General features: G+C 51.4%; 1 protein-coding gene across 3 annotated transcripts; it reads right to left on the reverse strand.

Moving 5' to 3' along the window:
- Positions 1–1638: 1638 nt before the first annotated feature.
- On the reverse strand, positions 1639–11417 carry Zscan10 (zinc finger and SCAN domain containing 10). 3 transcript variants are annotated; one of them, XM_078024511.1, is made up of 8 exons: positions 11035–11417; positions 9987–10166; positions 8581–8717; positions 5796–6268; positions 5315–5582; positions 5077–5138; positions 4898–4955; positions 1639–3753 (listed from the first exon to the last, which is right to left on the reverse strand). In XM_078024511.1, the coding sequence occupies exons 4-8, from the start codon at positions 6189–6191 to the stop codon at positions 2201–2203; spliced, it is 2337 nt and encodes a 778-aa protein (XP_077880637.1). In that variant the 5' UTR covers positions 6192–6268; positions 8581–8717; positions 9987–10166; positions 11035–11417; the 3' UTR covers positions 1639–2200. The 3 variants fall into 3 exon arrangements, with proteins under 3 accessions (XP_077880637.1, XP_005337816.1, XP_077880638.1); XM_005337759.5 differs by having other exon boundaries at positions 9987–11417; XM_078024512.1 differs by lacking the exons at positions 9987–10166; positions 11035–11417 and adding an exon at positions 9056–9776.
- Positions 11418–13378: the final 1961 nt, after the last annotated feature.

Consider the following 13378-nt stretch of genomic DNA (forward strand, 5'->3'; position numbering starts at 1 on the left):
GTGGGAAGTGACCAGGGTCTTCCTGGACCATGTTGGCACTGCCCATTCCTTCCTGGGAAGAAGGCAGCCTAATCACTGGGCCTCCCCCCAGGCATGATCCAATCCTTAACCTCTTGGATTTTCATCTTATGTTCCTTTAATCTGAAGGGCCTTGCCTCACCTGAGTCCCACTCTTCCCAGACCCCCCAGCTCCAAGGTGCTACCCACCACCAGCCTTTCCTTATTTGTGGCCCTGACCTTGAGTCTCCTGGCTGCTCTGTTCAAGGTCTTCTTTAATACCCTTGCCTGCACTTCTCAAGTGACCCCTTGCCAAAACCCTACTTATCACTCCTTCATGTACCCCACTTGGCTTCTTAACTACAAAATTCTCCCACAGGTCACAGGGTCTTTTGTGGGTCCCATTACCACACTGAGGGCACAGTCCCAGATAAGCATAATGGCCCCTGAGCTGGACTCTCTGACTTTGTCTCTTCCAAACCATTTCCAGTGGTTAACACCCAAATTATTTTATTGGTAGAAATGAAATCACCCCCTGTCTATAAACTTCATCATGAGGTGGGAACAGTGGTGCACATCTGTAATGCCAGCTACTCAGGAGGTCCATAGGATTGCAAATTCGAGGCCAGTGTGAGCAACTTAGTGAGAACCTGTCTCAGAATGAAAAGGGTTGGGGAAATACATTGCCCAGTGTCCTGGCATGCAGGAAGCCCTGGATCTACCTCCAGTACCACAAAAACAAGGTGACTCATCCTGTTTTCCCATCACCTTACTCTGGCCTGTCAATGTCAGGCCCCTTCCCATCTCTTATCTTGAACAAATATGGTCTAGCCAAGTGCTCCCTACCCAGGGCCTTTGCACATGCTGCCCCCGCTGCCTGGAACATTGACATCCTTGTCCTTTTGAAACTGCCTCCCATCATATCTCAGCCCTTGTTTGATAACCCAGCACATTGCCTGACTTATGGATGGTGCTCAATAACTAAAGTTCTAAATCCTGTGGGCTTCTCTAATTCCTAACCCTCAGTCTCTTAGTTGACGAAATGAATTTGTTCTGTGACATCTTCCTCCCAACCCCCAAAGGGCTGGTCCGTCCCTTGGCTCAGAGCTCTTCTGCCATCTGTACCCAAAATCATCTTAGCTCTTGGGGTACAGCTTAGTGGTACACTGTGTGTCCAGCATGTGCAAGACCCCGGGTTTGACCTCCAGCACCACAAAAAATTAAAAATAAAAATCATCTGTATTTTCCCTCAGATTTGGTCCCTTGAGCCACTAGTGAAAGCAGTTCCTCTCAGTTACCCAGCAGAAGTTCTGTGAGATGGGGGCTGCAGGGCAAAAATAACTAAGTTATGATATCGATGCTGTCCTTGAAAAGCAGCCAACTAGAGGAACAGGAAGGGTGTGTGCTCTGAGGCTGGAGGGGTTCTGCTGGCATTTTTAAGAGAAATCAGCTGACTTCCTAGCAGCAGGCTGCCTAATGGGCAGCACCAGGGCACAGAGCCAGTGTGCTGGATTAAAAGGATTGTGGGCAGCTAGTGGGCCCCCAATGGACAGCCTGCTTAGCCCACAGGCAAATTTAGTTCACCTGCTTGCATTTTCAGTGTGTAGTATTATCAAGGTTACAGAACAATAATCCAGAAGCTGGGATTTAACACTTTATTCTATTATGATGAAATTAGAGAGCCACACATGGCTTGGGACTGCTGTATTGGACAGCACAGGTTTGGAGGTAAACTCTGGAAGAGAATAAGTTCCAGGGTGAGATTCCTGAACCTTCCAACAAGTTGCCTGTCACAGATGGCAATTTGGTGGATGTAAATAGAAGGAATGGACCTAGTGGGGCAGAGATAGGGTTAGAAAAAAGAAATAAAAGAAAACCACTTTCAAGAAGGCTGCTTTACTTTGTGTATATGAAATACACTTTTGAGGCCAGGAAAAGAAGCCACGAGAGGGACCAGGTGTGGTGGGCCATGCTGTAATCCTGTTGGCTTAGGAGGCTGAGGCGGAGGCTGGCCTCAGCAACTTAGATCCTGATGGGGGTGTGGCTCAGTGGTAAAGCACCAGGTCAACAACAAAAAAGCCACAGGCAGGGAGAACAAACACTAAGGAGTCGGAGGAAGTGGGCGTCATGGGGACGTAGAGGAAGGCCTCGGGTGCTATCCATCCACAGGTGCACGGGTAGTGCTGCTGGAACCTTGGTGATGCTAGTACAGCGTCTCCCGGGCGTGGGTTCGCAGGTGGCGCAGCAGGTGGGAGTTGCGGCTGAAGCCACGACCACACTGCACGCAGGAGTAAGGCCTGGCACCCGTGTGCACCAGCAGGTGTCGCAGCAGGTTGCAGGTGCGGCTGAAGCTCTTACCACACTCCGGGCACTCCTGCGGGGCTTCCACCTCCTGCATCACTCCAGTGTGTGTGACCAGGTGGCGCTGCAGATGAGCATTGCGCCGGAAGCTGCGGCCACAGGTGGGGCAGCTGTAGGGCCGCTCCCCAGTGTGGCTGCGGCGGTGACGGGCCAGATTGGAGCTGTTACGGAAGCGGTGGCCGCAGGTGTCGCAGGCATGGGGCTTCTCCCCAGTGTGGATGCGCTGGTGGCGCGCCAGGTGGGCATTCTGGCTAAAGCCCTCGCCACACTCGCTGCAGCGGCAGGGCTTCTCGCCCGTGTGGCTGCGCAGATGGCGGGCCAGATCCTGAGTCTGGCTGAAGCTCTTGCCACACTGGGCACAGCGGTGGGGCCGTGGGCCACCGTGTGTCAACAGGTGGCGAGCGAGGCCGGCACGTCGGACAAAGCGCTTCCCGCACTGTGGGCAGGCGTGAGGCTTCTCACCTGTGTGCACTTGCTGGTGGCTGACCAGCTGGGAACTTTGGGTGAAGCTGCGACCGCAGACCTGGCATGAGAAAGGCTTCTCACCCGTGTGCACGCGCCGGTGGGTCACCAGGTGCTCGCTGCGCCGGAAGGCCTTGCCGCAGTCGCTGCAAACGTAGGGCCTCTTCTCGCGGCTCTGGCTCTGACTACCTGAGTCTTCAGAGCCCTTGTGGTCCTTGCCCTTGGCATGGATCCGCAGGTGACGCTTTAGGCTGGAGCGGCGCTGAAAGGTCTGCACACAGTGGGGGCACTGGAAGACGGTCGCCTCTCGCCCTTCTGTCTTGGCCTCTGGGACACACGTGGGCTTTTGGTCCTGGGTGTGCGCCAGCAGGTGCTGCACGAGGCTGGAACGACGCTGGAAACCCTGGCCACACTCAGCACACAGGAAGGCAGGCTCAGAAGAGTGCGTGAGCAGGTGCTTGGCCAGGTGGGAGCTCTGGCGGAAACGGTGGCTGCAGAGGTGGCAGGCATGCGGCCTTTCGTCAGTGTGCGTGCGCATGTGCAGCTTGAGGATGGAGCTGCGACCAAAGCTCTTTCCGCAGCAGAGGCACTGGAAGGAACGCGAAACCGGGTGAGAGCGCACCTGGTGTGCCTTCAGGCGGGACAACTGCCGGAAGCTAGCGCCACACTCGGCGCATATGAAGTGCAATTCTTCCTTTGATCTACGGGTGTCCTCGCCCACTGTGACCTCCAAAACTTCAGTGCTGCCAGGAGGGGACCCTCCTCCACCAGTACTGCTGGTCTCAGGGCCTGGCCCCAGCGTCTGGGCAAGAGGTTCTCCAGCTACCCCCAAGCTGTCTGTTTGTGACTCTGCTGAGATGGTAGAGGACCAGGCAGCCCCATTGGGCTCTTCTGGTTTAAATTCCTCCTTGTCCGGGGTTCTGCTTCCAACTCCTGGGGAAGAAGCAAACAGGGATATCAGACCTCTTCGGAGGGGCTCCTGGGCATCACCAGAACCTGATGGGCCTAGAAGAGAAAAGAAACCCAGGATCCTGCAAAGCCGATGGGTAGGTGAGGCTGGGGGACAAATGAGAAATGCGCATTTTCTTTACCACCTGTTTTTAAAATTTTCAGTAAAATATAGATGACATAAAATTTGCCACAATAGCCTTTAAAAGTGCATATTTTGTGTGTATCAAATAGATTCACAATGTTGATCAACCATCACTACTATCTCCAAATAGAAACCTCATACCTATTAGCAATCATTCCCTTGGCCACCTATTTTATTCTTTCTCATCTAAACTGTTCATTTTTTTTCCTAATGGTGCATTATACTTATTCCTGATAGTGGGATTCATTGTTACATATATTTGTACATGCCCATAACATAATTTGATCAATTTTTAAAAAATATTTTTTTTAGTTGTAGTAGACACAATACCTTTATTTTATTTATTTACTTATATGTGGGCCTCACACGTGGTAGGTGAGCACTCTACTGCTGAGCCACCACCCCAAACCTTGATCAATTTTTTTGACCACCTATTTTACTTTTTATATTGATTACCCATTTTATTTTTTAAATAGTATTTTTGACAGTTTTATTGAGATATAATTTATTTTTTTTAAAGAGAGAGATAGACAGAGAGAGAGAATTTTTTAATATTTATTTTTTAGTTATCAGCGGACACAACATCTTTGTTTGTATGTGGTGCTGAGGATCGAACCCGGCTGCACACATGCCAGGAGAGAGCGCTACCGCTTGAGCCACATCCCTAGCCCCTTGACTACCCATTTTAAAAGCTCAAAATTAATGGATTAGTGGTTAGACCAGACAAGAAGCTGTTTTAAAAAGACCAGGCTTGGTGGCACCCCTATAATCCAAGATCTTGGGAGGTTGAAGCGGGGCGGGGGGCGGGGGGGGGTCACAAGTTTGAGACCCATAACTTAGGACCTGCCTCCATTTTTTGAAAAAGGAGGAGGAAAAAAAGACATCACCAAAAAAAAAAAAAAAAAAAAAAAGACAAAAATTCAGGGTCTGGAACTGTAAACAAAAAGACTGTGGTGGTCATGACCTTGGAGAAGGGCTGCTTACCCACAAGATGCTTGGGCAAGGCCTTCTTCACCGGGACATCCTCGAAGGTCAGGGATTCCTATAACAAAAGTAGACAATCCTGTGATTGAGGAACAGGATTCTGGGACCTAAATGGAAGGAAGCACCTTCTAGAATTAAGCTAAGGAAGACCTAGGGCAGAGGGGACCAGCTCAGCTCACCAGCACAGCTGCCAGCTCCTGATCTTGGGCATTCTCCTCCTGCCACAAGGTGCCCTGTGGGACTGACAGCATCAGGACAGGAAGAAAGAGCTGTCAGGAGGCAGCACTGCACCCCAAGGCTCTCAGGGCATGCCCCCCATCGCCCACACCCCATGAAGCCATTCCAGCTCTCTCCCACCAGGGCCCTCCCATCCCCACCCACACATCCAGTCCACTTCCCAGGGCACTGGCTCCTCACTGTTATCTTGCAGGGGCTGGAGTGTCCTCTGGGGCCCTGGGCTCAGTGACTGGCTTGAATCTGGAGCAGGTTTCCACTCTCCAGGCTCAGCTGGACCAGGAGGCTCTGGCTGGAATGGGGGCAATTCATTTGATGGACACAGAGCTGGAGGTTTTTCTGAGGGCAGTTCCTTTTTGGGGCTGTGGCTGGGGACCTGAGAAGGGCTCCCCCGTTCCTCCAAGTTGGTGGCTGCACAGGATCCATTCTTGCCAGTATTGAAACTAAAATCCTGTTGGAAATATGTCCATGTTAGGAGGCAAACAGGAGCAGTCTAAGGTCTACTGCTTCTACAGGGATGGGATGGAGGAAGAGATGGAACAGGGAGTCTCACAGGTAGGAGGGTAAGAGTTGGTGGAAAGTGGAGATTCCTGTTTCTTCCAGGGGCCATCAGTCCCTGTCCACACCCCTGCTGCACAGCCTGCTGCTGCCCACCCCAGCTCACCAGTGGCCCCACGTGGCTGACATCCCTGGGCACGCCCTCCAGCAGTAGCACCACCTCCTCTCCATCCCTGAGCTGCTGACCCTGCAGGCGGCCCAGCAGGTGTGGGGGCAGCACACTCAGGAACTGCTCCAACACCAACAGCTCAAGGATCTGTTTCTTGGTGTGAAGAGATGGCTGCAGCCAATGGTGGCAGAGCTCCCGTAGCCGGCTCAGGGACCCACGTGGCCCCATGTCTTCCTGATACTGGAAGCATCTGAAGAGCTGGTGGGCCACCTCAGGCCGAGGCCTGCCCACTGGCCTCCTAGTATCCTCCTGGCCAGAGGCCTCCTCCTCCTCCAGCTTGACAGCTCCGAGCTGCTCTTGCTCCTGTGGCGTCGGGACTGGCTCCGAAAGCATCCTTCACTGTGGGGGATGCCTCTTGCAGCTGGGCCCACTCCAGGTCCCTTTCCTCAGTTCCTCCCACACCTGTGGAGCTGAAGACCCTGGGTTAGGATCTGCTGCAGGGAAGCTGACTCCACCTGGTCATTAGTGTTAAGAGATGCTGGGGTGTGGCCTCCTCAGAGAAATCCTTTTTCCTATTGGTCAGGGTCTCTGCTTAAGCAATGCAGAAAGGACAGAAAAATTGGACAGGTCATCCTACAGCATCTAAGACCTCCTATCACTCTGCCCCAGTGATTAAAGTGAACATCTCCCAGAGAGGAACAACCTGACCTTCCCTCCTCCTGATGCAACCCCTGAGTACACAAAGCACTATGGAGGACAGACCCTGGCTACAAATGTTTCATTCAATCTAGTCTGGTGTGGAGAGCCAACTTCCAGTTCACAGAGCATTGCCGAGAATAAAGAACAAGTCAACCATCACTGAAGGAATAATTCAACAAATCAGAATGTGAAAAATAACTGCTATAGGGGGTGTTGTCCTACAGGAGACTAAATGGTGGTTAAAATCAAGTGGGCAGACCTTGACTGGATCCTGATTCACTTTTCAAAGGCTCTCAAGGACAGTTTGGGATCAGTTGAGGGAATCTGAATATGGATGGGATACTAGATTAATGACTCCATTATAGCCTTTTGAATGTAGGCAATGTCTACCAGTAAGAGGATGCTATTGAGTTTTATAGGGTTTGGACTTGAAGAGAACTAAGGGATCACCCCTGTTCATGGATTGGTAAGATATGTAGAGGAGGTTCACTGACCTGCTCTTTCAACTTCTCTGAATGTTTGAGAACTTTCAAAGCAAAAAGCTGAAGGGAAAGTTCATGCCTGCACTATCTCCTAGACCAGGCACATGGGCCCTCTGGAGATATCTCATAGGGGTCAAGGACAATGGCACTCAGCTGACCAGTGCTGGGCTGACCAGGGTGGAGCTCTCACCTTGTTTTCCAGTCTCTCTCCTCCCACAGTTCCAGAAGTCCCAGAGGTTGAAGCCAGCATGAGCTGGAGGAGGGTGGAGCAGAGGGAGAGAGCCCAGAGCAGCGCAAAGCATAACTGGAGTCCAGCAGGAGCCAGTTGTAAGTGCATGTCACAACAAAGAGACTGGGGACAGATCAGGGCAGCCAGCGGATGTGGGCTCCAGATGGGAGGGTAATTTGGAGAGTTTTGTGACAGGTGAGTCCTCAAGGCAGAAAGATAATGTTACCTGGTCTGAGAGCCCCTGGTGGATGTACTTTGGGAGTCAGGACATGGGTATGTGAGGCAGTGATTTTACTTTCTTTTCTCCCCTCCCCAATTCTGGATTTTCCTTGATTCATTCCATCACCCCTTTTGGGGTTCCCACTCTAACCCAGAGGCTGACTAGCCATGGAAAGTATTCCTAGTTGGCCACCAGGGGGCACTGGTTCTGCAGAACCAACCACCTCTCTTGTCTTCCTAGCCCAACCCATGGGGTGGCTACTCCCTTTTTTGGGTAGCCCAAAACTATCATAGGGAACTGCCCCAAATTCAGCCCCAAGCACTAGGGACTCAATTTGGTCTTGTTCAATTCTTTCTTCAGTATTCCAGGAGGCTTAAACTTTTCTGAACCTATTCTACTCTTCTATCCTCCCACTCCTCAGGGGGCATCCCAAGCAGGGAAAAGGTAAGAACACCTTGAGCATTACTTCCCCCAAAAGCACAGAGCAGTGTCCCACATGGGGTAATGGCACATGGCAGGCACACTTCAGTGCTAGCTGTTATGTTCTCTTGTTACTGGTTATAGCACCAATGATCATGGCCATCAGTGTGGGACAGTAGCATCTTTGCCCTTTTTACAGCTGAAGACACTAAAACATTTGCCCTAGTGGGTAACCCAGTTTTGGTAATGTTAGCCTAATTTTGAGTTTGGACAGTTTGTTGAGTCTCCTTATAGGAGACAGGGTTTTCTAAATCTCCTTCTTAAGTGGGGTGACTAGAGTGGGGGGTGGGATGGTAAAGAGTACAGGAAACCTGTGCTTCAAGCCTGGCCTCAGGGAAACTGACTCAGGCCTTGTTTCTTGCTTCTGCTCCTGCTCTGCAGCCCCCCTTTTCTCCCTCCCACAACCTGGGCTCTTTCCTAGATTTCTGTGTTTTAATCTCTGGAGGCTTTTCCTGTTGCAGCCACTCCTTATCCCCCATTGGTGCCTCCCTTCTGGGATCCCACAACACAGTCCCTGTGGGTCACTGTGCTGCAGTCCATCATGGTTGAGTGTATTTTGTCCCCTGGCTTACAAATAGGCACTGTATCTAGTTCAGTCTGTATTCATCCAACATTAAAAATGCTGATGACTTCAAATGACTGTTAGTAGTTGTAACAAAATGGAAATCTTACCTTGATGTCCTAAGAATTGGTCAGGGGCAGTGGTGCACGCCTGTAATCCCAACAGCTCCGGAGGCTGAGACACAAAGAACACAACTTCAAGGCCAGTCTCAGAAACTTAGTGTGGCTCTCAGCAAATTAGTAAGGCCCTGTTTCAAAATAAAAAATAAATAAATAAAAAGAAATGAGAATGTAGCTCAGTGGTTAAGTGCTCCTGGGTTCAATCCCCAGTACCCTCCCACCCCCAAAAAAATTAATAGTTGAAGAATACATGTAACAATTTTTCTGGGGCAGAAAAGGTCTGATAAAAAAATTTTTTTTTGTAGTTGAACAGAATACCTTATTTTATTTATTTAATTTTATGTGGTGCAGAGGATTGAACCCAGCACGCCTAAGCACGTGCTCTACCACTGAGCCACAATCCCAGCCCTCGTTTTGTTGTTTTAGAAGCAGCATTTGCAAACTAACTAGAGAACTAGTGACTCACCAGTGGCCCTACAATAGCAGCTGGCAGGTGATGAGCACTTATCTGCCTGGATGCTGTACCCAGAACTCACTTCATCCCTCTGCATTCATGTGCTAAATCATTTCTTTATCTGACAAGAGAGACTTGCTCACAGTCATACCAGGCACAGCTAAGAAAGTGAGAATGTGGCTCTAGGCCCCACAAATACCTGGAAAAGAGAGGATAGTTTTGCCTGGGGCCCAGTGTGATTTTCCTTGAATTGGCCAAGATATCACAACATGAACCAGAAATAAGAGGATTTCAAAGCCCTCAGGCCTAGCCACACAGAGTGGCCAGAATCTCCAGGTGAACCCCCACCAAAAGGTTTCAAGGAGGTGGAATTCAGGCAAGTTGGCCTAGCAAAGTCTGTCCCTTCCCCCAGGTCTCTCTAGGACAAAAGCTCTATTAAAATGCACATCTGCAGGGGGTTGGCAAGGTGGGGGTGGGGACACAGAAGCAGAGCCACGAGGGTGGGGCAAACCCAAGTGGAGGTGCTGCCCAGAGACCTCCAGACCTCCTGAAAGCCCAGAGTCTGGGAGGAGCAGAAGATGGGCTCCTCTGCTGGGATCATCCCTCTCCGCGCACACAGTGGCAGGTGCCTGATTTGCTGGTCTTTGTTGGTCGGGCTTTCCTCCCATTGGGCTTCCCTCTGGGTGCTGGGCTGAGTGAATGAGGCTGATCAATCCACCAGGGCACACATGGAGGCTGCCTTCTTCAGGTCACAGGACCTCCCGGACTCTCCCTCAAGCCCCCCATTGCCACAAGTCCATCAAGCTGGCTGGCCATGGCTGCACAGACCACCCACATTCTCCCAAGATTTCCAGTCCCTCGCCCACCACCAAGACGTGGAGCCCCCCGCCCCCCATTGTCTCTCCAAGCTGCTGTGAACCTCACCCTAGGACTCCCAACTCACCACTCAGGATCCTCAGTACAGAGGAGAGATGCTTGGGGTTTTCTCAGTGTTCCAGGGCCAAAGCCACCTTCTGCCAGCCAGGGGAAAGACTCCAGCAAAATGGGACAGGAAGTGAGTTCCCTCCCCAATCCTACTCAGGTGCTGAAGGGGCGTCCTCGAGTTAACCCTTAACCTCCCAGTCTGGGAACAAGGTGGGGGGGAGGGCGGGGCCAGAGAAACAAAAGTGATGAACCCAGATTCCAAGCCTGCCCTACCCGAGAGACTAACTATTCTCTGAACCGGAACTACCCCTCCAGCCCACTCTAAATCAGGACAGGCCCATACTCCTGGGGGTCTGCCGGTATGCACCTTTCTTTTGGGACAAGAGCAGCAGCTTAAAGTGCCTGCTGTGTGCCGTCTTTCTTGCTAGTATTTTCATGCATGTGATAAAACTGCTATGGGTGTGCTGTGTGCCAAGCACCAAGGACATAGAACTAAACGTGAGGAAGGAGTCCCTACACTCGGATATTGCAGTCCAGGGCACAGGGTGGCAGTGATGGTGCCAAAATGGAACAGGAGATGTGTTGGAAAAGAGAGAGAGAGAGCTCTCGGTCCACTAAGACCCCTAAAATCCTGCCTAGAAACCCGAGCTCCCCGGGAGGGAAGTGACCTCCTTAACCGCGTTGGAGACAGCTCCAAAGTCAAGCCCTTTCCGTTGCACTGAAATGTTTTTTTGGGTCCTGTCCTTGGCCGCATCCCGGAGGGTGCTCCTAGCAGGGAATCGGTGTTGCCTCCCGGGCCCCTGGGCACGCCCCACCGCACCGCCTGCCATGGAGAGCGGGAACACCCTCGGTGAATGGGGCTGCTGTCGGTAGGATAGGACCCCACGGTCAGTCGGGACCAGAAATTGCCTCCCTCGACCTCGTCTATCCGGTCTTAAGTTTTCCGGCACGCACCAGCAACGAGCTTATCTTTAACTCTAGCGTCGGCCTCACTGGACCATGCGCTATTGTGGACACTATCTCCTTGCGCCTCTGCGTCCCTCGCGCGCAATCCAGAGCCTACGCACGGGCATTAGCCGGTAATCCGGGAGACTCCGGGGGCTGTGGCAGGAGGATCGGAAGTTTGAGGCCAGCTTCAGAAATTTCTCGAGGCCCTCAGCTATTAACTGGTAATGTAGATCACAGGCAAAGCGTCCCTACTTTCAGTACCCGCCCTCAAAAAGAAAGAAGGAAAGAAAGGTTGAGCAGCCCCGTGACGCCGCCCAGCCCCCAGCTCTCCCACAAACAGCCCCAGGTGTCCAGTGCGCCCCCTGCGGAGCGCCCAGGCACCAGGCCCCGCCTTCCGCAGCCTCGGCTCGCACTCCGCCCCTGAGGCCCGTCCTGGGCGGGGCCAGGAAACCCCGCCTTGTTGGGCGTGTCTGTAGGCTGGGGCGGGGCCGGGAGCGGGAGCGGGAGCGGGAGCGGGAGCGGTTTCTCCGCAGGTCTGCAGAGCTATGGAGCAGGACCTGTGTCCCTCTGTACGCACGAGGGGCGACGCCGTGCGTCAGTGAGGCGGGAGGGAGCTGGAGTTTTTGCGGGGCGGGTGGAATGAGACTCCCCTCGCTCTTGCTGCTCCCTAATCCGCCCCAGGCTGAACTCGCACAGGCGCGCCCCTGGCTTGTCCCGCCCCTCCCCCAAGGCTTTTTGGCATCCTCCCCCATGTGGCCTTGGCCTTTGGGACAGGGCTGAATACCTGGACCCTTGGGGGCTTAGTGAGTTGGCCCAACCGCGGACGCTGCACCAGGACATGATGCCGGCCAACTGAGGCAATTAGGAACCCCCTCTCCCATGAAAAAAACAGGACCCTTATGAGTAAGGGAGTAAAATTTTTCAGGGAGACATGAAACAGTTAAAATAGTTTCCAGTCTTATGAGGTTTTACAGACATACCAGAAAATTAGGAGTTCAAAAGTAGACCAGTCTTCAAGGTTACAAAATTAACACACCAGGAGAGGGAGATTGGAAAGTTAGAAATACCCAGAAGCCAGATCCAAGAAAAACCACATCATTGAACTTAAACCTACTGAGGCACGGTGGTGATTTCTCCTGCTCCAGAACCTATCTAGGAACTTTCTCAGACATTAAGGAGCAAATTTCAGATGTTGAGGGGGAAAACGCATGTGTAGAATATTCCCTAAAGAATCCTGGTCTTTGAAAAGACATCCCCTATCCCAACAAAGTTACCTTTAATTTATTAACATAATAAAATTCCCACCTGGGCTGGGGTTGTAGCTCAGTGCTAGAGTGCTTGCCTCGCATGTGTGAGGCATTGGATTCGATCCTCAGCACTACATAAAAATAATTAAATAAAAACAAATATCCCACCCTAAGATGGAGACTAAGATGATAATGAGACCTGGGTCTCCTGAAGAGGAGTGCAGGGGCAGCTGAAGCTCCACCTCTACATAGGGTGACTTCAAGAGACCAGGATCCTGCCCACTGGATGCCATAAAATCTGTGCACCTTTGTCCTCTTTTTGTGTCAGCCTGTTATTTCTGTCTCCAACTTACTGCCTCCCCTTGCTCAAAGGTAAAATTGAAGAGACTTGTTCCTCTGCCAATGTGTTTTTTTTCCTCCTCCTCCTCCTCCTCCTCCTCCTCCCCCCCCCCCATGGGCACTCCACCACTCAGCCACTTCCCCAGCCTTATTTTGTATTGTGTTTAGAGACAGAGTCTCACTTTTGCTGAGGCTGGTTTTGACTTCACATCCTCCTGCCTCAGCTTCCCGTGCTGCTGGGATTGCACGTGTTTGCCACAGTGCCTAGCTATCTGATTCTTCTGATAGCATGAGAACTCCACCAAGTCAGTGATACAAATACTGTAAGATGGTCTCTGGGTAAGGGACTGATCTGGCATCTGGAGTTGACAGCCTGGAAGAACTGACTGGGAATGCAACCAGAGGGATTAATGTTAGTTGTAAACATGGATTTCTAAGGTCTCTAAATCTGGAATGTCACCTTTCCAAAGAATCTTTCGAAAAGCCAAAACCAGTTTGGCTCAAAAATAGCTTTAGGCAGAAAGCAAAAGCTCTGCAAGCTTTTGACCTTCTTCCTTCCTAAACCTCCTTGCCCCCAAGGGCTCGGCTGACTGGCTGGTTCTGGCTCTGTGTGCAGGTGCCACTCATTCTTTCAGGAAATATTTGCCTCCTATTACTCGTCCTTTTGAAGGACCAGGGATGCTATACTAGTGTGTGCTGCCCCCTGAGGTTCACACATCTGGACAAGACCACTACCCAAGTATTCTTTTTTTTTTTTTTTTTTAAGAGAGAGAGAGAGAATTTTTTAAATATTTATTTATTTATTTATTTTTTAGTTTTCAGCAGACACGACATCTTTGTTTGTATGTGGTGCTAAGGATCGAACCCGGGCTGCACG

Source organism: Ictidomys tridecemlineatus, chromosome 10, assembly GCF_052094955.1.
Source record: "Ictidomys tridecemlineatus isolate mIctTri1 chromosome 10, mIctTri1.hap1, whole genome shotgun sequence".
NCBI classification, from domain to species: domain Eukaryota; kingdom Metazoa; phylum Chordata; class Mammalia; order Rodentia; family Sciuridae; genus Ictidomys; species Ictidomys tridecemlineatus.

What these genes read in the sequence shown, in the direction of transcription:
- Zscan10 (XM_078024511.1), bottom strand. Translation starts at nt 6,191, where the DNA reads ATGCTTTCGGAGCCAGTCCCGACGCCACAGGAGCAAGAGCAGCTCGGA. An exon ending in TCAGCCACGTGGGGCCACTG is followed by an intron (nt 5,583 to 5,795) that starts GTGAGCTGGGGT and finishes TATTTCCAACAG; the next exon opens with GATTTTAGTTTCAATACTGG. An exon ending in CTTGCCCAAGCATCTTGTGG is followed by an intron (nt 3,754 to 4,897) that starts GTAAGCAGCCCT and finishes CTTCTTCCCCAG; the next exon opens with GAGTTGGAAGCAGAACCCCG.